General features: G+C 40.8%; 1 protein-coding gene across 1 annotated transcript in view; it reads left to right on the forward strand.

Annotated features, from left to right (window-relative positions):
• Nucleotides 1-20,045, forward strand: part of KPNA3 (karyopherin subunit alpha 3) — a 282,370-nt gene extending 262,325 nt beyond the window's left edge. The window contains exons 13-17 of the mRNA XM_030200459.1: nt 5,436-5,540; nt 5,659-5,730; nt 5,847-6,009; nt 8,163-8,254; nt 17,510-20,045. Of these exons, the coding sequence (XP_030056319.1) occupies nt 5,436-5,540; nt 5,659-5,730; nt 5,847-6,009; nt 8,163-8,254; nt 17,510-17,608 (531 nt within the window). The 3' untranslated portion in view covers nt 17,609-20,045. The remainder of the gene's footprint in view (nt 1-5,435; nt 5,541-5,658; nt 5,731-5,846; nt 6,010-8,162; nt 8,255-17,509) is intronic.
• Nucleotides 20,046-23,546: the final 3,501 nt, after the last annotated feature.

Genomic DNA, 23,546 nt, shown 5'->3' on the forward strand with positions numbered 1-23,546 from the left:
TGGACACCTCAGTGGGAGGCTCACTTAGCGGCCTTAAGTACTGTGGGGGGACTTTGTTGGAGGGGATATGGGGTGGTTGGCACTTATGAACACCTTTGGTGGGAATGTAGTAAAAGTAAAAGTGTTTGGAATGAGTTATGGGACTCTATTCAAACATGGACTGATCACTCTTCTCCAATAATTAAATTATTGGAGTATTTCCCACTAGGGGTGAAGAAGGCTATTAGTGGATCTTTGACAACTTTGCTTTTAGCTGTGAAAATTACAAGTGCACAAACATGGAACTGTCCCAGTGGTCCCACATTTCAGGCATGGAGGAATGTCTGTGAAGAACTCTGCAAATATGAACAGATCACAGCAGCATTGCATGGCAAAAGGGATCAACATGACCAAAAATTGGCTTCTTGTGGTTTGGTGATTATTGGTCTCCTACTGTGTGCTCTTGGTCCATACCCAGCTTTCTCCTTATATTAGTTTGTTAGGGATTCTTACCTAGCTTATTTATTTGCTTGATTATCTACTTCTTTGTTTCATACATAGTTATCTACAGATTTAAGTCTGCTAAATTTTTGAAGTTTGGTACGTCAGATTCTGGGGTACAGGGGGAGGAGGTGGGAGGGTGCTAGAGGAGGGGTTTGGGAGTAGATTGTTTTTGTTTTCTGGTTTTGATTTGATTAGAAGGACATTTTGGGGTTATTTTTGTCTGTTATAAATGTTATATTCTAGATGATACTCTCATTTTGCATGTTATTTGGAACACATTGTGTTTTGTTTTTCCAATGTTAATAAAGATTGAATAATTAAAAAAAATATTTTGTAGGATATAGCCAATAAGTCTTGGGGGCCAGCTGCTTTAGAAAGTAAACTTTTTTTGTAGTCCATGGAACTCTGTAACTGATATTGGGGCGTTCATCCTTTCTTGGTTCTCTAAAGACATCCCTGGCAAAGAAAGCTCGGAGTGGAGGAGTGGCCTAGTGGTTGGGGTGGTGGACTTTGGTCCTGAGGAACTGAGTTCAATTCCCACTTCAGGCACAGGCAGCTCCTTGTGACTGTGGGCAAGTCACTTAACCCTCCATTGCCCCATGTAAGCCGCATTGAGCCTGCCATGAGTGGGAAAGCGCGGGGTACAAATATAACAAAAATAAATAAATGCTCTCTGAATCTTCCAACCTAACAGTCCAAGCATAATAATGGCTTATAAAATTGGGCAAACTGGGCTCTTATGACTGTTTTCCTACATTAAAGAATACACCTTTATTATTTGTACATTGGTGGATGGTAACCTTGCTTTTAAAATTTTGTGGCAAAAACTTGCTGGGTTTGTTACCAAAGTAAAAAAAAAATTTCTCTGCTTCAAATATACCAACTAGTAGCATTCAATGTAAATGATATTCCAAACTTCATTCTCACCTGCTCCAGTGCAATTAAATTCTCCTCAAGAGGAGTTCTGTGCTTTTCCTGGCAACTTGAAACTAGTTACTCTTGTTGGTTTCTTGCTCTTCATTTTAATAACTCTCTACCCCTGCACCACTGCCTTTAAGGCATCTCAGAGCACTCCAGACACCACTTATCCATTATTAATCTCCATAGATTTATACAGTGTCTAAAGTATTTATTATTTTATCATTTTTATTAGGATTTATATACCACCTCTTTGAAAGAATTCACTCAAGGCGTAAGAATAAATCAGACATAAGCAATAGACAATTACAGCAGTAAAAATATTCAAATAATATAAACATTTAATATCCTCCATAACCACATTGTCCCACTGCAATGAATCATTGAGTCTGCACAATACCTACCCTTCTCTTCTTGAAACCTCTAACTCTGACTGGACTGGAGAATGGCCTGAAAAATATTTCCCACCTCTGGCCAGCTTCTGTATAAAAAATGTTCCTTTTGTAATGTAAAATCAGTACAAGTGTAATATCTGTTGAACATTAGCGTAAAAAGAGTAGTTTTATTTGTATTGGATACTACAGCCTCCTTAAAGCCACTAAATTTAAATTAACTCAACAGATGCTCATACTTTTTCCATGCCCTTGTGCTATACTCCCTTAGAACGGTCCAGGTTGGTAGCAGTCATAATATGAAACCTCCTTCTGTAACAATTTCTCAAGTGTACAAAATTCAGTACCTCGGCTTCTAAATTTCTATGGACATTTTTCTGATTGGCACTGAGAGCATGCGTAAGTGACTTTTCCTTCCAACATTTCCCTTTTAAAGCCAATCACTTCCCTCTTGTATTCTTATATTACCCCCTCCACATGAAATAGTCCTCTGTAAATAAAATGAACATTCCTACTCTGTTCCCTACAGCAGCCTTTCATTCCTTGCTTTGTTTCAGGAAATGCATACAATTTAGACCAATTAAGTCTCTTAAGGTTATCTGTTTCTGATTATTCAGCTCCTTTACATTTCATAACCTTAATACAATGTATCATCTCAAGATTTGGTTCCCCTGCATTCTCCCCTATTCTGTTGCCTTTCCACCACTCTTGACAGCCCCATGCTGTTCACTGTACCCAAAAGGCATTGACTTGAAGGAGATGCCCTATGATTATCCTAATCCCACCCCACACAATCTCCCATACCTTACTTCATCCACAATTCCAATTACGACAAAATAAATGGTCATTCATTTCCTCGAGCAGAAATCCTTATACTCTCAATTCACCTCCCCCCCCCCCCCCCCCAAAAAAAAGTCTGAAAGCTGCTGCTTGATGACATTTCCTTTATCTTCTACACTTTGGTCACATCTCCACTCCAAATGCTCTAATTGAGCCAGACAGATCGTTTTCTTTGGTGTGCTCCATGGTTAACACTCTTTTGTGGCTGTACTCTGAACACCACTATTCTCTCTGATATAACTTTTTATCTAAAGGTTATATTGGTATTGTCTTGCTAATGCCTTTTCCTATTACATAGCTTCCCATTATTCCTGAACCTGTAGGATAGTTGTCCATCAACCAGCAGGTGGAGATAAAGAACTGAAAACAGAGCTTGAGACATCTCTCTTGGCACCCAATCCAACACCTCAGCATTTATTTATTTATTTTGATCTCCAGCAAGTAGATGGGTACGCTTTATTTCAACTTCTGGTTCTGAGTGATTTTCTCCTGGTCCATTTGGTCAACTGGTCCCGCTTTGCAGGTGGCTTCAGTCTGCAGAGTCATATCTGGAGGTCTTCAGATACCTGTCTCTGGTGCCCCACGAAATTACATTTTTCCTCCAAAATAAGTACCTGAATATATGTAAACCGCTTTGAATGTAGTTGCAAAAACAGCCTACTGAAGCAAGGTTTGGTGCTCATGGAAGATCCCCGTGCCCTTTTGGTCTTATGGCTGGAAACGCTCTGCATCTGTAGTGTATGCAAGGGGTTGGGGATGTTCAGAAGGCGTCTCTTTGTAGCTCACCTGGTATCATTCAGTTCTTGTGGGGAGCTGTCCACAGGCAACCATCCTTTCATATATCGTGTCCAGAGTGGAACCTTACTAATTTAGAGCCAGATGCACTAAAGTCGTCGGTAATTCCCGTTCCCTACCGATTCCATAGCGAATCGGTAGGGAATGGGAATGCATCAACGATAGGGAATGCAAATGAGCTACTCGTTGTAGCTCAGTTGCATTCACTATTTTCCTCGGTTGCCAGTCGGAGAATCAGGACGTCCCTTTCGATTATGCAGCTCTTCCTGGTCTCTTCAGCCAATCAAAGCGGGTTTAGCTGGCTGTTGTCAGCGAAACGCACTCTGATTGGCTGAAGAGACCAGGAAGAGGTGCATAATCGAAAGGGACGTCCTGATTCTCCGGCAACCAGGAAAATAGAAAAATTTTGCTGTGGAGGGGTAAGTGGCACGGCGAAGACAAAATAGAAGGGGGGAAAAAACGGCAGAGCGAAAAACGGCAAAAAAAAAAAAAAAGACGTCTCTCTCAAGCGTAGGGAGAGTACTTCCATAAAGGACGCCCCTCAAATGCGCTCCCTGCTTTTTTTTTTCTTTTTTACCTTTTTTGGGGGGGCCCTTTCCCTTTCCGATTCCCTCACAGGAGCCCTATCGAGAGGTGCAGACCTCCCGTTAGAGTTCCTACGGTAAGGGAATCGGAAAAACGGTAGTGCATCTCATTATAATGGGCTACAACGGTAGTGCAGCTCATTATAATTTGCATTCCGTTTTCGTTGCCTGCTACCGTGGCAGGGAAAATGCCCTTAGTGCATGACCCCGATAAACTACTTGCGTTTTAAACTGGCTGGAACCAGTTTAAAACGCAAGTTGTGGGCTCGTTAGGTTTAGTGCATCTGGCCCTTAGTCTTTGGTTCTCAGAAGCCTCCTTTTGAACCACTCCAGAAGACCTCCTTGAAAGATCTTACTCTAAAGATAGCATTCTTCGTGGTTGTTGCATCGGCATGTAGGGTTTTGGAGCTTCAGGCTCTCTCTCTTGTTGGAATCCCTTTCTCTGCATTTCTGAGTTGGAGGTCTACCTGTGCATGGTTCTTTCCTTCTGAAAGTGGTATCAGCATTTCATCTCAACCAATTCTGTGGAGCTTCTGTCCTTTTGCAGAGAGGACGGCAAGGCTCAGTGTTCTTTCTTGAAACGTCTGTGCATATAGTCCTCATTAAATATCTGGAAATCACACATGAGTTTCACAAATCAGACTGTGCTTTTTGATAAACAAAGGCTTTGCCTCGTAGCTTCCAAGCCCACAATTGCTAGGTGGCTGAAGGAGACTGTCACATCAACTTATTTGCTTACAGGGAAGCAGGCTTCTTGCTGGCTCATTCTAAGAGGCGTACAGTGACATCCTGGGCAGAGACTAGCTTACTGTCTCTGGATATTTGCAAGGTGGCCACATGGTCTTCGCTGCATACCTTTGCTAAGCTCTACAGGGTGGATGTTGTTTTGCACTTGGAAGCCGGTTTTGGGACTTTGACCTCAGGGCAGCGATGCCAGGATCCCACCCATTCTAGAGATTGCTTTTGAACATCCCACAGGTTCTGGAATAGTAGGAAACTATGTTTCTTTCCATTAGCCCTTCCCACTAGTCTAGAGGCCCGCCCAAAGTTTTTGAGATGTTTTGTTGATACAAAGTAATGGGTCAAATAACGGCTGTCACCTTACATGGTGCTTCCTGCATAACTCTACAAGTTGTCCAGAGATGAGGTCCACATATGCCCATCTGGTTAGTGTTAGGTTGGCGAGTTGTTTAAGGTGGTTGTATTTATTCTGAGTTTATCCTTATTTCTTCTCTGAGGCGCTGGACTGGATGCCAAGAGAGAAACGTCTCGACTCATCTCCACCTGCTGGTTGATGGACTCAACTATCCCACAGGTTCTGGGAAGTGGGAAGGACTAATGGAAAGAAAAATGATCATGTAAGACCTAATTTCTCCTTTTTAAATTTGTTATCTTTATAAGAAATATTTATTTTATTTTTCAGGAAGCAGTTTGGTTTCTATCCAATATCACAGCAGGAAATCAGCAACAAGTTCAAGCTGTAATAAATGCCGGCTTAATCCCCATGATCATTCACCAGTTGGCTAAGGTAAATGCTCCATTTTGTTCAGTCTCAGACTTGACCTGCAGACTTATAGAATGGTATACCCTTATACCCTTTGACGAAATTGAACAGTTCCCTACCGTTTTTTTTTTTTACTTTTCAGGGAGATTTTGGAACACAAAAAGAAGCTGCTTGGGCTATTAGCAACTTAACAATAAGTGGAAGAAAGGATCAAGTAAGTTTCTAGTTTTCTGTAAACTATTTAGTGTATGCAGTTTTCTGTTCCAGTCACTAAACATGCCTCTAAATCACATACAGAGCATGAAAGCATCTCTTTCCCACCTCCTGTAGGTTGAGTTTCTCGTACAACAGAATGTAATCCCGCCCTTCTGTAACTTGCTGTCGGTAAAAGACTCTCAAGTTGTCCAGGTGGTTTTGGATGGTCTCAAAAATATTCTGATAATGGCTGGAGAAGAGGCTAGCACAATAGCTGAAATAATAGAAGAATGTGGAGGTAAAGATTACATTGTTATGAGATTTTTTGGTATCTTAAAGGCATCTTCCTAGAATTACATGATTTGCTTGCCAGTGTGCCTTTTTCTTCGCCCTTCAGATCAGTCTCTTCCCCCCCCCCCCCCCCCCCCCCCCCCCCCGGCAGTCAAATGTTTCACTTGCCATTACAGTAATCAAATCTCATGCAGGTACTCATTTGTTAACTCTAAAAAGACCGGTGCTTAAAAAGACTGGAAAAGGTTTTTTCCTTCAAGGCTACATTTTAATTAGACCTATCCCTTCCTACACAATCACATTTTCCTTAGATGTTCATATCCTCTGGCAGAAAAACATCAGAAATCAGCAGGGTGACTATTTCAGGAAGACATGACATAGGAGTCATTTGGTTGTTCATCTAGTGTGGATGTCAGTAAACCAAGGCTTTTTAAAAATACATATCCCTCAAATGCCATCAGCTTGGATATTGGGTCACCCTTGTATACATTAACTGAAACTAGATAGGTACAGAGTTTTCTTGGCTGGAGGCATCTCTTCAAGTACCCCATCCCCCATTTGTATGGAAGGAAAGGGAATCTTAGAAATTCCTAAATGGTTTTTTTTTTTTTTTTTTTTTTGCATTCTACTATTAAAACGCACCCCCCCCCCCCTCCCACCCACTGTATTAGATAACTGAGTTCTTCCAGAAAATCACCACAGCCTTCTTTTTTTTTTTTTTCCATTCATTACTTATCACTGTTTAAATTAGGAACAAGGCAGTACAGGTATACAGAAGCTTGAGTAATGTGTTTTAAAAAAAATGAATAAAAAGGAGCTAGAGTAGGAAGTCTCTGTTAAAGCAATCTATTTTCCTTTCCTTCCCAAGGGTGCTAAGGGCCTGACTTATTTTTCAAGGGACACGTAGTTTTATCATCTGTTATACTTGTGAAAGATTCTTGATGTATTTTCTGTAACTGGGACCACGATAGGACTAAACTAGCAACCACTTGTTATTTAGCAGTCGAAGTTGCTAAGTGAGTGTGGTGGACATATGGAAACATACCAGTGTGCTGATGAAGCTGATGTTGTAATACTTGCATGCCTTCTTGAAGAAAACTTGTAAAAAAAAAAAGTTCATAGCAGTAAATATTGATATATGCAGTGGTATTTATAATACTGTAGGGCACAAGTCTTCATAAATCTGTGAGATGTTAGTAGATGAAAGAGCAAGTATTTGTCCTTTGTGACAACACAGTAAGAAGGCAGACTGAGTGGATGAACTAGGCCGTATCTGCTGATGACATCTGTATGTGTCTGTGAGTTTTCCATTCTACAAAATATTTAGGCTGGTTTGGAGTATTCAGCTGTTGTGAAGTACATCACTGTACATAATTGTTTTTCCTACCTGAATTTCTCATACTTGTTAAGCTTATAAATAGTGAAGGATTTATCATGGGATATATATGTTACTACGGCACCTCTGATCACAGATTTGAATGTGTTCATATTGTCATGTAACAAGATATATCTAAGTCCTTGGAAAGGAAGATGGTTACAGTTGAGTAGATCATGGGATAGAAACATGACGGCAGATAAGGGCCAAATGGCCTATCCAGTCTGCCCTTCCACAGTAACCACTAACTCCTCCTTTTCCTAAGGGATCCCACATGCCTGTCCCACACTTCCTTGAATTCTGATCTCCACAACCTCCACTGGGAGGCTATTCCACGCATCCACCACCCTTAACAGCAGTTCTTAAATGGCATCTGGTCTTGGTTATGATTCTGTTTTTACTTTTTGGCTTTGGTCCTAGTTCACAGATTTTACCCAAGGAAGATTAGTTTTACATTTGTTTAGAATGGAAGTGTTGTTGATTATGACTACACTTGTTTTTTTAAAAGCACTTTCCTCTATGTTCATACTCCAGCTGTTTACCCTGTATTTTCACTCTGGATGAATTTTTAAAAAGAGGACAGAGCTTCGGTTAAGTTTCATTAGAATCAAACTGATTGTGGTGCCTAAGCAGGTGGAGAAACTTCACTCTTGCTGTGTGTTTATAATTAAGAACAAACACAACATCATAATTTTGGTAGTTGTTGGAGCCAGCTGAATTACTGATGTACTGCTTTAATGGAAGTATGTTTTAGAACTGTTTCATTTTTTTCAATTCTTTCTTAGGCCTAGAGAAAATCGAAGCCCTGCAGCAACATGAAAATGAAGACATTTATAAACTAGCCTTTGAAATCATAGATCAATATTTCTCTGGTGATGTAAGTAAAGTACAGGATGGGGCTATATACATGTGCTTATATTCTTTGATATAATTTGTGGTTGTGGTTCAGTAATGAATATGGGTAGCACATGTTGATGTTGAGTGCTACTCCCAGGAGTAGCACTCAACCTCAACATATGCTACCCAGACATTGAGGTGCCAGTGTATTGGAGAATAAAACTATGCAAATGGTTGGTGTAATTTAGAGCTGTGGCAGATTTGCAACATTAACATGATAGGGTCTCAAAATAATCTAGGGCACTTAAATATTTGCATTGCCCTGTTATTAAATTTGGGACACCACCTCTCCATATTCCCAATTTACATAATACCTCAGATTTATACCACAATGGTTGTGGCTACCCTTTTTTAAAATAAACTATAAAAGAGGAGTATTTTGACAGGCAATGTACTCCATTGATAAGAGCACTGGACTAGAAGTCACTCTAAGGCAGCCCCAGCGTATGTGGATGCCCTTGTCAACCTGCCACCAAGAAATTCACTCAAAACTGCCTGTTCTTAAACCTTCATTACCCTGCGTGTTATAGACTCAAATATAAAACCACATATGCTTCCACCTTTTCCTATATCAGTACTCACTTGTGGAATGCACTACCTAAATCAGTGAAAATGGTTCAGGATCATCTGACTTTCAGGAAGTTACTCAAGACCTGCTTATTTGGGCAAGCATACCCTAAAGATCCTGTCCTACCTCACTGACCCCAGGACACTGACCCCTCTAGTGCTCTTATGGACTAACCCATTTCTTATCTTTACCTCCACGCCCCGCTTATCCCTTTCCATTTATTGTACTCGCCTATTTGTTATTTAACTGTTGTAAGCCACATTGAGCCTGCCAGCAGTGGGAAATTGTGGGGTATAAGTGCTGTAAAATAAATAAATAATAAATATTACACGGAGAAGCCCCCAACTACATGAATCACCTTATTGACCTCCCAACCAGGAACAGTTTGACTTCTTCCCGTACTTACCTCAATCTACACCTCCCCAACTGCAAAGGTATTAAGTACAAATCCTTCCATGCATCCAATTTTTCCTTTTTAGGTAGCCAGCTTTGGAATGCTTTACCAAGATCTATCCATACCATTAACGGCCTTCTGCCCTTCAGAAAAGCACTGAAGACCCATCTCTTCAAGATAGCCTACCCTAACGATCCAACCTAACCAAAGCTTGCCCATACAATTCTTATTGACAATAGTTATATTCTGACCATGTTCCTCATTATCCTTTCTACTACCCTATATCCATTCCTTTCCATCTTTCTACGCCTACCTCCCAATGCTCTTTTCCTTATGAACCCAATTCCTCCTATGTTTAACTTACTTTCCATTAACCCCATTAGTTTTGCGTTTACCACAAACTATATTCTTCTTACGACTTTGTAATTATTTATATTGTTACTATGTAAGCCGCATTGAGCCTGCCATGTGTGGGAAAGCACGGGATACAAATGTAATAAATAAATAAAATAAAGATAGGCAACCATGGGGCTGGCCATCAGAGGTGGCAGTATGCATGTTCATAAAGCGCTGACAGTGTAGTTCTGCTCAGATGGAAGATGCTATATAAATCTCAATGAGTTTTAAAAATATGTTTAAAAAAAAAGAGAGTTTAGGAATATTAGGGAATAACAGGACCAAGAAATTAGTACTGGTACTTACTACCTGGAGTATAAGAGAATTTGTGCAGTTTGTACTTAAAAAAAAATATATATATATGCAGTGCACAGTAAGTTCTATTAATATATATGTAATCATGTAATTTTCAGTTTGGGTAAAGCCATACAGAAGCATATTACGATATAGATATAAATCAGTACAATTTATCAATGACATGAGTATAAAAATATAAAATGCAAATTTCCTACTATACTGATAAGCCTTCAGCACCAACTAGAGAATGGAAACCGTTCACATTATATAGGCTATAGAAATATACAAACACTCCTACTCGCAATATTAAAATAACTAACTAAAGGCTCCTTTTGCAAAGCAGCACTAGCGATTCTGGCGTGGCAAATGCAGTGAAGCCCATTCAATTCCTATGGGCTTCATTGCATTTGTCATACTGGAATTGCTAGCATGGCTTTGTAAAAGGGAAATGGGACTTGATATACTGCCTTTCCGAGGTTTTTGCAACTACATTCAAAGCGGTTTACATATATTCAGGTACTTATTTTGTAAAAGGAGCCCTAAATGAATTGCTTGTATTCCATTGCACTTCTGCCATGAATAATAAATCTGACTAAAAATATTTGCCCTTTTTTTCTTTTTTTTTTTTTTCTAAAACAAGATTTAAATGAATGGATCTCTTAAGGCATTTAAAAGCCAATCAATAAATCATCACCTGAAAGCAAAACTGTTTTCTCTGAGAACAAGCAGGCCATATTCTCACATGTGGGTGACGTCATCCACATCGCCCGGTGCGGAGCATTAAATACCTAATATTGCTTTAAGAGCACATACAGCGTCCCCACCATGCATGCACGAGTGCCTTCCCACCTGCTGCAAGATCATGACACCAGCAGTCTCTTCTCATCCACTGTAAGGAGTGGACACACTTCACAGCTCCTCACACCATCTAGTGCATGAGTACTTTTTCCCTAGGAGATTTCTTTTTTTTCCTATTTTTTCCTTTTTTGTTCTTTTTTCGTCTTCCCTTATTGTGTTAGATATTCCCCACTTTTTCTCTTATTTTTTTTTCTTCCACACTCTTCAGGCCCTTTTAAGCCTGAGCTCCAGTTGAGACTCGTCCTTCGTATTTTTTGGGGTTCTCTGTCCCTTTTTTCAGGCACTATCGGGCTGTTTGGTTTGGCCACGGCTGTTTTCCCTTCCATGTTATCGAAGATTCCCAGTGGCTTTAAACGCTGTACCAGGTGCAATAGGACCATCTCTGGACAATAACACCACTCAGTCTTGGTGTCTTCAGTGTCTGAGGCCTGAACGTACCCCTTCCAGCTGTGTTCAGAGTGATCGTATGAAGAAAAGAACCCAGCTGACCAGAGAGGCTCAGCGAGAGAACATTTTGGAGCCCCATCTGAATCCTCGGTATCAGTATTGGCATCGATGTCGAGAGTTGCATCAGAATTGGTCCATATGGCTTCTAGGCCCATCTCCGACACGGAGTGGGTGTGCGTGGAGCGGGTCTTTACCTGCTTCGATGCTGACTGCTGTGCAGGGCTCCTGGGAGCGGTCAGCAATGGACCCGACCCCGAGGCGATCTGACCTCATGAAGAAAGCACACTGACACTGTTTCTTGCCAGACATTTTCTTCACCTTCCTCATCCAGGAGGTTTTTGAGCAAGACGAAGAGGGGTCCCTACTACTCTGAGACATAGTTATGCTCCTTCTCAGGAGGCTCAGTCCCAGCGTTCGCCAAGGCTCAGCCAGCTCCACAGTCAAAGCCGGGGGCGAGCTTTTTGACTGGCACCAGCAGAGCATAACCACAGTAAAAGTGACCATCCCGGACAACCTGCTGGTTGGAAGGAGGCTGAATTTTTTTCCAGGATAGGTGGCCTCATGTAAACTCTGATCGATGGGTTCTTCAAATAGTCCATCTCTGTTACGCCCTGCATTGGCATCAAAGACCACCAAATCGCCCACTGAGAGCATCTCTCTTCAGCTCTCAGCACAAGCAGGTACTTTCAGAGGAACTCTCTGTCATTCTAAAGGCCCATGCGGTTCAGCCGATTCCACCAGGGGAAGAACATGGATTATATTCTGGGTACTTTCTTGAGCCAAAGAAAACAGAGGGGATGCTTCCCATCCTAGACCTAAGGACCGTGAACAAACTCATGGTCAAAGAAAAGTTCAGGATGGTTTCCCTCGGCACCCTTCTTCCCATGATTCAGGACAATGATTGGCTATTATCTCTGGATTTAAAGAATGCTTATACTCACATCCCAATACTTCCAGGTCACAGGAAGTATTTCGGCTGAGAACACATCACGTTCAGTACCATATGTTGCCTTGTGGTCTCATGTTGGCTCCCAGGGTTTTCACCAAGTGTTTTGCAGTAGTCTCGGCATCGCTACACAGAATTTGGAGTCCATGTGTTCCCCTATCTAGATGATTGGCTGGTGAAGAGCACATCAAAGGACAGTACTCAGGAGTCCATGTGGAGAACTATTCGAGTGTTAGAGCTACTAGAGTTTGTTTTAAGCTACCCCAAGTGCCATCTCCTTCCTGGTCAGCAATTGAATTTCATCATAGCCCTGCTAGACACGCAGCAGGCGAGTGCTTTTCTCCTTCTGCTGAGAGCAGACACTTTTGTCACACTTGCCATTCAGGTCTAAGCCAGCCAGCAGGTCACAGCTTAGAAGATGTTGAGGTTATTACGCCTCATGGCCTCCACTGTCCGTGTCATGCCCATGGCATGTTTTCACATGAGAACTGCCCAGTGGACCCTAGCTTTTCAGTGATACCAAGCCTCGGGGAAACCTAGCGGATGTCATCCGAGTGGCACCAGAGTTGATTCAGACTCTGCTTTGGTGGACAATTCGAACCAGTGTGACTGTGGAACTTCCATTCCAGTTTCCTCAGCCCCGGAAGATGCTGATGACAGATGCATCCCACTTAGGCTGGGGAGCTCACTAGACAGGCTTCACACCCCAAGGTACTTGGTCAGCCCAGGAGACAGATCTCCACACCAACCATCTGGAGCTCTGGCAGTCTGGAACGCTTTAAAGGAGATCAGCTGTCAACCCAAATTGTGCTCATTCAAACAGACAGGTTGCAATGTACTACACCAATAAGCAGTGGGGCACCAGATCACCACTGTGTCAGAAGGCCATCTAGATGTGGCATGGGGCAGTCCAGCATGTGAGATGCTCCTCAAGACCACTTGGCAGGCAAATCCAGCAGCCTGGTCAACAGATTGATCAGGTTCATGCAACCACACGAGTAGGCGTTGCCCATGAGATCTGATTGTAGGGCATCCTCTCGGTGGATCTCTTTGCCATTCAGTTCAATCACAAAGTCCCTCAGTACTGTTCAGGCTCCAGGCCCATGACAGACTAGCGTCAGATGTCTTCCTCCATCATTGGGGACTGGTCTGTTTGCATATCCTCCCATCCCTCTTGTGTAGAAGACTTTGCTGAAACTCAAGCAAGATTGAGGAACCATGATTCTGATCGCTTCATACTGGACCAGGCAGATCTGGTACCCTCAAGCAAAAGTTATCCTCCAAAGAACCTTGGAGATTGGAATGTTTTCCGACCCTCATCACACAGAACCAAAGGATCTCTTCTACATCCCAACCTCCCGTCTCTGGCCTTCGCAGCCTGGATGTTGGGAGCTTAGAAAAATGCAAGGAAGCAAATCTGAGAGTGTCTCCAAGGTGTTGCTGGCTTCCAGGAAAGATTCCACTAAGAGGTGTCCCTCTTTCAAAGTGAGGAGGTTTGCCATCTGTTGTGAGGGCAAGGCTTTAGATCCCCTTTCTTGCCCTACACAGACTCTGAATACCTTCTAAACCTCTCCGAGTCTGGTCACTTTATCGTGATTAGAGCTTATGTAGAGAGAATTTTCCCATTAAAAAAAAAAAAAAACACCACCACTGGACAGCCTCTAGTTCACATCATGAGAGGTTTGCTTTGACAAAGCCCCTGTCAAGCCTCCACCTGTGTCATGGGACCTCAACGTTGTCCTCACCCAGCTGATGACAGCTTCTTTTAAGCCACTTGATTCCTGTCATCTGAAGTACTTGAACTTGGAAGGTCTTGTTTTGGTGGTTGTTATTTCAGCTGTCAGGGTCAGTGAGCTTCAGGCCCTAGTGGCAGAGCCACCTTGCACTAAATTTCATCACAGTAGAGTAGTTCTCCACACGCACCCTAAGTTCCAGCCTAAGGTGGTGTTCCATCTGAACCTACCAATTGTCCTTCCGACATTTTTTCCCAGACCTTATGCCAGTTGTGGCAAAAGCACACTGCACACCTTGGAGTGCAAGCGAACTAGGCCCTAGAGAGAGTCCACCTAGCTTTTTGTTTTTTCATTTGATCCCAACAGGATGGGTGGGCTTACCATCGGGGAAACGCACCATTTTCAATTGGCTAGCAGATTGCATTTCATTCACGTATGCCCAGGCTGGGCTGACAATTTTGAGGGTCATGTCAAGACCCATAATGTCAGAGCTATGTTCATGTTTTACTTGAGATACTGTCTTTAGAAGTTACAAGAGTTTGATATTCTAGAAAATTTTACAGCAGTGTACTGAAATTTGTCCATCTCATTTCATGTGAAAATTGCACATAAACACTTCTGCTTTCATGTGACAAAATGCATACAGTGGGGGAAATAAGTATTTGATCCCTTGCTGATTTTGTAAGTTTGCCCACTGACAAAGACATGAGCAGCCCATAATTGAAGGGTAGGTTATTGGTAACAGTGAGAGATAGCACATCACAAATTAAATCCGGAAAATCACATTGTGGAAAGTATATGAATTTATTTGCATTCTGCAGAGGGAAATAAGTATTTAATCCCTCTGGCAAACAAGACCTAATACTTGGTGGCAAAACCCTTGTTGGCAAGCACAGCGGTCAGACGTCTTCTGTAGTTGATGATGAGGTTTGCACACATGTCAGGAGGAATTTTGGTCCACTCCTCTTTGCAGATCATCTCTAAATCATTAAGAGTTCTGGGCTGTCGCTTGGCAACTCGCATCTTCAGCTCCCTCCATAAGTTTTCAATGGGATTAAGGTCTGGTGACTGGCTAGGCCACTCCATGACCCTAATGTGCTTCTTCCTGAGCCACTCCTTTGTTGCCTTGGCTGTATGTTTTGGGTCATTGTCGTGCTGGAAGACCCAGCCACGACCCATTTTTAAGGCCCTGGCGGAGGGAAGGAGGTTGTCACTCAAAATTGTACGGTACATGGCCCCATCCATTCTCCCATTGATGCGGTGAAGTAGTCCTGTGCCCTTAGCAGAGAAACACCCCCAAAACATAACATTTCCACCTCCATGCTTGACAGTGGGGACGGTGTTCTTTGGGTCATAGGCAGCATTTCTCTTCCTCCAAACACGGCGAGTTGAGTTCATGCCAAAGAGCTCAATTTTTGTCTCATCTGACCACAGCACCTTCTCCCAATCACTCTCGGCATCATCCAGGTGTTCACTGGCAAACTTCAGACGGGCCGTCACATGTGCCTTCCGGAGCAGGGGGACCTTGCGGGCACTGCAGGATTGCAATCCGTTATGTCGTAATGTGTTACCAATGGTTTTCGTGGTGACAGTGGTCCCAGCTGCCTTGAGATCATTGACAAGTTCCCCCCTTGTAGTTGTAGGCTGATTTCTAACCTTCCTCATGATCAAGGATACCCCACGAGGTGAGATTTTGCGTGGAGCCCCAGATCTTTGTCGATTGACAGTCATTTTGTACTTCTTCCATTTTCTTACTATGGCACCAACAGTTGTCTCCTTCTCGCCCAGCGTCTTACTGATGGTTTTGTAGCCCATTCCAGCCTTGTGCAGGTGTATGATCTTGTCCCTGACATCCTTAGACAGCTCCTTGCTCTTGGCCATTTTGTAGAGGTTAGAGTCTGACTGATTCACTGAGTCTGTGGACAGGTGTCTTTCATACAGGTGACCATTGCCGACAGCTGTCTGTCATGCAGGTAACGAGTTGATTTGGAGCATCTACCTGGTCTGTAGGGGCCAGATCTCTTACTGGTTGGTGGGGGATCAAATACTTATTTCCCTCTGCAGAATGCAAATAAATTCATATACTTTCCACAATGTGATTTTCCGGATTTAATTTGTGATGTGCTATCTCTCACTGTTACCAATAACCTACCCTTCAATTATGGGCTGCTCATGTCTTTGTCAGTGGGCAAACTTACAAAATCAGCAAGGGATCAAATACTTATTTCCCCCACTGTATGTACTAGTTGTACATCCAGGATAGGTGACCAGTCTGGTCTGTGTGTGGTGGTATTGCTTTATGAAGCATGCACATTTAAAACCATGTTATGGTTTTATATATATCTGTCTTGGGTTTTTTTTTTTTTTTTAAGTACATGTATGAGTACATGTTAACTTACTAGGTTAGGGAAAAACCACTAAATTGGAGAAACTGGATCCGCTACGAGAGGAAAAGTAAAAGACAAGTAGCGTGATCAACACGACACTTCTGAAACAGCAGGGAGATGAATGGTAAAAAATGATATTTTATTAATAAATAAAGACTCATAAATAAGATTTCTTAGGTTAAGCATAAAAAAGGTGAAAGGCTTTCTTACCCAATATGCTGGAACAACAAAGGCGGAAGACAATCCCCCCCCCAAAAAAAAAAAAAAAACTGTCCTGAATAAGAATTGTACTGTAGTTGCCAGCAGGGATGTATCCTAAGCAGTGTAAATAAAATAAGTGGGCAGAACAGATGGGCCAAATGGTCTTTATCAGCCATCATTTAATTTGTTATTTTATACAATATCCACATCTAAATAAGTAAATCAGGCTTACAGCAAAAGGTAAAGCATGTATGCATTTTTTGCTAAATCTAATGCTGGAGATTAAGAACTAAATAGCCTAGATGGGGGCTAGCCTCAAACTTGGCTGTCCAGACTGGCAGTGTGCAGTTAACTGAAACCCCAAACCAGCCAACCTTATCTAACATTGTTTTTCCCCACAAATAAAAACGTTTATATACTTTTTTTTTGTCAGTGTAATTTTAATTTAAAAATAGAAAAAATACATAGCATCTACAGCACTAATTTCATCAATTTTACATGAGCTTATTTTGATTTGGGTTGTATACACCTAGCTAAATTAATGCACTAGCATTTCTTTCAGGATAACAGCTCCAAATGAGTTAGTTTTGTATACACCATGGCAGGAATGGCTCTCATTCCTAAGTTAGGGTATGTTAGAGATGATCTCAATCTTTGATTTACTGCTTGTCTTGGTACTTAGCTTTGTGCCAAACAGCTACCACCACACCTCCCCCTTGAGTTCATAAGGTGTAATTTGTACAGACAAGGTGCCCTTGGAAATTAAACAGTGGCACCCAGTACATTAGAGAGACTTTCTGTACCTCATGATCTTACTGCATTTGTACTTGAGGATCTACTAGAAGTGTTTGCACCAGATGATATTCTGTTCTTACTTCTCTCCTTTACCTCAGTGTCCAGTTTTCTTCCTTCATGCTTATTGTTTGGAATATGCCAAGACAATCACTACTGTTTCATGTGTGTCATTTATAGTGTTGTAAATATATATATTTTTTCTGGTCTTTATAGATTGATGAAGACCCTAGCCTCATTCCTGAAGCCACCTCAGGAGATACTTATAATTTTGATGCACCAGCCAATCTGCAAACAAAAGAATTTAATTTTTAAATAGTGCAGTGCAGCTTCTATCCATCACCAGTACAAAGTACCATCGGACAGCCACCAAGCAAAAAAGGCTCTAAGACACATATCTCTTCGTTTTATGCTTCTAAAGCAAGCTATGTATCGGTCACTTAGCTGTTGCCAAAAGTCACTTATCACCTGGACTGTATATGCATGATTTCTTAAGCTGTCTTAGAGCTATCTTACAAGTCCAACCTTTGTTTTTGGTTTTGCCTTTTTCCTTCTGATCCCACATACTGAGAACCACAACTTGCAATTTTATTGAAAAATCCATGGTGGTGGCACATCTGATTCCTACAAAGAAGCAGCTTCTTTGCAAATGGTGCATTGTAGATCAAGACTTTTTGGTATGATGCATAATGCTTTTGGAAGATTTTGCAGGGCGCATGGTCTGATTTGAACTTCACACTCATCCTCCACAAACTCATTTTCCTGGATTTTATGTGGAAGAGTAGATTTAAAAAAATGCAAACCAGATGATTCATTGATGAAAATGAAATAAAGGTTAAACTTGGCAGTCGAAATAATTAAGGTTAAAAACATGCAACTACTTCATCTGATCTGTCATCAATATGTTCATTAACGATCTTAGTTGGAAAATGAACTTTAGATTTGAACTGGTATTGCATTTTCCATTATAACTAATTTTTTGTAAGAACAGCAAGCCTTATTTGGCCACTTACTTCAGCCTGTGTTTTCCTGCTGTTTGAACTGTTCAAATGCTGTGCATGGTATTTTACCTAAACAACCCTATCTTTATGGATTTAAATGTCTGGAAGCTGAAAGCAAGAGTCCCTGAAATCTTGTATTTAAAATTTAAAACAAAAACGCTTATTATAAAAATTGGTCAGTGGAATATTGATTTCAGCTTTCAGTGGAAATGGTATATTTTGTTTTAAATTGATGGGTGGATATGGTTGAATTCTATTGGGTTTAAACTGTGGAGCTTTCATGTTTATTGTAATTTAGTCTTAAACTATTTTTATTCGGTAACCAGTGCTTTTGATAATGTGGTTGGCAGCAAACCAGCAACTGTTTAGAAGCATCATCATAACCATATTCTTCAAGTATTAGAGTTTAATTCAGAACCTGTTTAAAACCATATTCACATGGCAAAATACAAAATAGCTACAAATGTGAGGCTGCAGTTTCTTAAACAGCTTTGTTGATCAGGTTTATGCCAAATCATTTGCATAATCCTGATGTAATGGGTGGGTATAGAGCAGAGAGTGATTACATTGAGAACACAGGGTCTGGCCCAGTTTCTTGCAGAGAGGTGTAAATGTCTGGGTTAGAAGGAATCATTTTGACTGTGATGCTATCTTATAGTAACATGAACTGGTTTTGTTTGCCAGTGTTTACGGGGTGTAATATTTCCCAAATAAGTGATGTGAAGGGATAGGAAACTCTAAAATTTAGTTATCAGATGTGGGGTGTATTTACTGTGATGACAAGTTGAACAGATGCCATCAAAAAGCTTGTGGACTGATTTTTTTTTTTTGGGTGGGGGTGGGGAGGTCCTTCCCTGTTTCCTTAAATGAAACATATACAGCAGCTGTACATTCATTGAAATATGTATCTGCCAAGGTGGAGCCACTTTAAAGAGTGAGTTTTGTCTTGTATCTTCAATGGATACAAGTGTGTGTTTTAAAATGCAAGATTTTTACTTGCTGGAGAATCTGTTTTAATACAGCAGTTTGGCCTCGGATTATTTATAGGTTTTATAAATTTTAGAATCAATTTCTCTTTAAGGTGGCTCAGACTTTTCAGCTCTTTCATGCATATAGTGTAGAGTTGAAGTTCATTGTGCCTTTTTGCTTTGCCCCCAAACTTGTTAATTTCATCTGGTAACAGCATCTCATAACACAAAATCTGGAAACTGCTGATTTAAAGCCAAAACTAGGTAAGGTCACAAAGTGGTGGTTTCTTTTTTTTTTTCTTAAAGATAAGAGGAAAATTCTTTCTCTAAGGTTACCACCTTTCTGATTTTTGCATATCTTCAGCATTGACACTGTTAGCCTACAGTCACTTATTCTACAGATTGTATATAACTAAACAAACACAATTTTATTCACTACTATAACGATGGACTAACAACCTTTTTTTCCTTTCACCTTGATAATAGTGATAATGAGTCAGTATGCAATGATAAATTCACCAGCTTTGAAATTGATGAAGAGCAGTGCAGTGGCTTCACTGACTTCTGTCTGTTGTGACCTTATCAGGTTTTGGTTGAGATCCATCATTTCTTTGTTTAAGGAAAAGCATATTGCTGCACTTTTACGTTCTCAAAACAGTGTTTTTATTTTTTAGTTACCAGTTAAAATAGACTAAAACATTGAAGAGAGGCATCTAAATGTGTTCCTAATTTTGTATATGGGCTTAGGTTTTGTAACCAATAAAAAAAAAAGCTGCTATCAAATATTATAAAACATGCAAGGACTTATTTTTAAAGCAATAAGGCTATAAATGCAAGTCTTATTACTAAAAATGTATTTGAAGAATTTGTTTTACTGTCTGATAGTTTTTACTCTGTGGAACTCTGTATAAAGCAGTCAACAATTTTATGACTAACAAAGCAATTTGTAAAATGGTTTTTGGTTTTGAAAATATATATTGTGATGGTTTATAATACAGATATACAGATTTCACTCCTTTGAGGAAATAGATTAAAATTATTGAGTTCTGCATAGGCTGAAGCAAACGAAGTAGAATGGGGCAGTAAATATAAGTTTATAGGTGTGTTTAGTGAAAAAAACCCAGCTTTTAGTAAACTGAAAAGTTTGCTCTAGTTGAAAGTCATCATGGTGATTTTTTTTTAATGGGAAATAAGCATAAAGAGAAATGAAATCTGAAAATATCTGGCCCATTTTCTACAGGCTTCTGGGTGTCCTAAAGAGATCCTGTTCCAGGATATGAGAAGGTTTTGCATTTTTAAGGAGAACTGTTCGTACATATGATTGTATAAACATTTTACAGTTTATTTCAAATTTGATCATACTAGCATAGCGGTTTACAATAAAATTCAAAACACTTCTGTAGAAAGTAAAACTGAAAAAACAAGCTGCTGTTACATGCTCTGTCTGCCCAATCCTGTCGTCTACTGCAGCTGTATTGAAAGATTTCAAAACCATCTCTGAACAGAAACGCCTTAAGGCCTTTACTGAAAACCTGGTAAGATGTCTCCATCTTCAGAAAAATGTGACAAATCATTCCAGAGTGTAGGATTATGTGCACATTGAATTTGCTCTACTTGGAGACACACAAGGAAGTAAAGCAACGACTGTGTTTGACAATCAACTACTAAGTCAACTGTAAATACATCTGAGTTCAGGGTCACAAAAATAAACCAACCCAGAAACTCCATATAGTAGTTCATTAAGTGCAAGTTTAAATTGACATGCTGTGCTTTCTTTATATACTAAGGCATTGTTCTGCCTTAGTATATTTTACTACTAAGCTGTGTGAGGCCAGCTCTATCAGAATACATCCACTGAGAGATTAAAAAAAAAAAAAAAGTTACTCTGTCAAGTTTAAAAGCTAGCTGTAATACTCAGCTACTGTAGCTTTTAAATAGAGTTTGGGATAATATCTGAGATAAATTAGAGGAATCTGAAACATGAATCACACCAACAATATCAGAAGAAATTATTTTCCCCAAAGTCTACGTCCCTTGCTTATCAGGAGCATAACATTTTTGTTGCACCTGGAGAAATACTCTGCTGGTATTTTAACATCTCAGTCAGGTACTAACAACATAACTGTAGTACAGCGGAACCCTGATATAACACAATGATTGGGAACCATAAAATATTGCTTTAAATACGGGGTTGTGTTGTAATGGGGTCAATAGACAATGAACACCCTTGAACCAAAAATTGATCTGCTAAAAGATTTATTTGCTAAAAACCAAGATGGCATTAACACAATTGTGTGTATTATGAAACTTCACTTGTGGTGAAGATACAAAACTGTACTAGTCCAGGAACTTATCTAGTGTGGTCAGTTTTCTTAACGCAAGACTGTTGGTTTCTTCCAAAATCGAGAACATTTTGTAGCTGTAAAATTGTGATGCTGTCCACATACTGGGTTTCTAGCCATCTCAAACTTGCTTAGGATACTCTATAGCCTCTGACACTTGGTGGAGGATCAGGACAAATATCATCATCCTAATCAGTGTTGCCTTCTAATGTCATGGCTGTGACCTTTCACTGAACATTTGCCACAATTTCTTCATCAATCACATGTTTATAAGTGGGGCACTCATTATTTGTGCATGTTTTAATTTTATTTTTAAATACCTCTTCAGCTAACCATACATCCTCTGGAGCGAAGCCAAAAAAGCCGCCTCATGGGCATCTTCCTCGGTTGTCGGTGAACAGAATATGGATCCAAACCCCTCTAGGGGTTGGATCTCCGAAGTTATATTCTTTGGTAGATATGACACTTTAATAGCATAATAGTTTAAAAGACTTGATATACCACCCTTCTAATACAAGACAGAGTGGTTTACAATAATACAACTATTCCACAGAAAGGGACTCCCAACAATAATAGATTGTTTGAATGTGAATGTTTGATCCTTTTCTAACATTCACACAAAATATCCTCATCAGGTTTTGCAGGTTATCAGTGCCTGCCACTGGTCAACCAGTCCAAAACCTTTCTGAAAATAGTTTTCAATTTCATCTTAAATTGATCCAAAGACTTCTCCCACAGATCCATAGGGAGTTGGTTCCACAAAACAAGGGCATGCAAAAAGAACTTAGCTTGGGAAGCCTCTGGGAGGGACAGCAATGAAGCATTGGTAGATCATAAGGCTGTAGATGGTATATAGGGGCAAATCATAGATCCTAAGTAAGAGGTAATCCCCTAATGCAATACTTTTATGCACCATAATTGGTCTTGTATAATGACTGATATTCCACTGGTAACCCAATGGAACTGAATATTTATTTGGATTTTGCTCACACCTTTTCAGTGGTAGCTCAAGGTGAGTTACATTCAGGTACATATTGTGTATTTCCCTGTCCCTGGAGGGCTCACAATCTAAGTTGGTACCTGAGGCAATGGAGGATTAAGTGACTTGCTCAAGATCACAAGGAGCAGCAGTGGGATTTGAACCGGCCACCTCTAGATGTCAAGCCCAGTGCTCTAACCACTAGGCTGCACCTTGGAATCACATGCTTCTTCCAGCCCACCCATCCCAGTAATTGAGAACTCTGCAAAATGCAGGAATTCAACTTCTTCCATAAATAATGGCCATTCTACTACTACTACTATTTATCATTTCTATAGCGCTACAAGGCGTACGCAGCGCTGCACAAACATAGAAGAGAGACAGTCCCTGCTCAAAGAGCTTACAATCTAATAGACAAAAAAAGTAATCAAATCAATTAATGTGTACAGGAAGGAGGAGAGGAGGGTAGGTGGAGGCGAGTGGTTACAAGTGGCTACGAGTCAAAAGCAATGTTAAAGAGGTGGGCTTTCAGTCTAGATTTAAAGGTAGCCAAGGATGGGGCAAGACATAGGGACTCAGGAAGTTTATTCCAGGCGTAGGGTGCAGTGAGACAGAAGGCGCGAAGTCTGGAGTTGGCAGTAGTGGAGAAGGGAACAGATAAGAAGGATTTATCCATGGAGCGGAGTGCACGGGGAGGGGTGTAGGGAAGGCCAAGTGTGGAGAGAACTGGGGAGCAGCAGAGTGAGTACATTTATAGGTTAGTAGAAGAAGTTTGAACAGGATGCGAAAATGGATAGGGAGCCAATGAAGCGACTTGAGGAGAGGGGTAGTATGAGTACAGCGACCCTGGCAGAAGATGAGACGGGCAGCAGAGTTTTGAACCGATTGGAGAGGGGAGAGGTGACTAAGTGGGAGGCCAGCAAGAAGCAGATTGCAGTAGTCTAAACGAGAGGTGACAAGGGT

The sequence above is a fragment of the Microcaecilia unicolor genome, chromosome 4 (assembly GCF_901765095.1).
Source record: "Microcaecilia unicolor chromosome 4, aMicUni1.1, whole genome shotgun sequence".
Classification (NCBI taxonomy): Eukaryota; Metazoa; Chordata; class Amphibia; order Gymnophiona; family Siphonopidae; genus Microcaecilia; species Microcaecilia unicolor.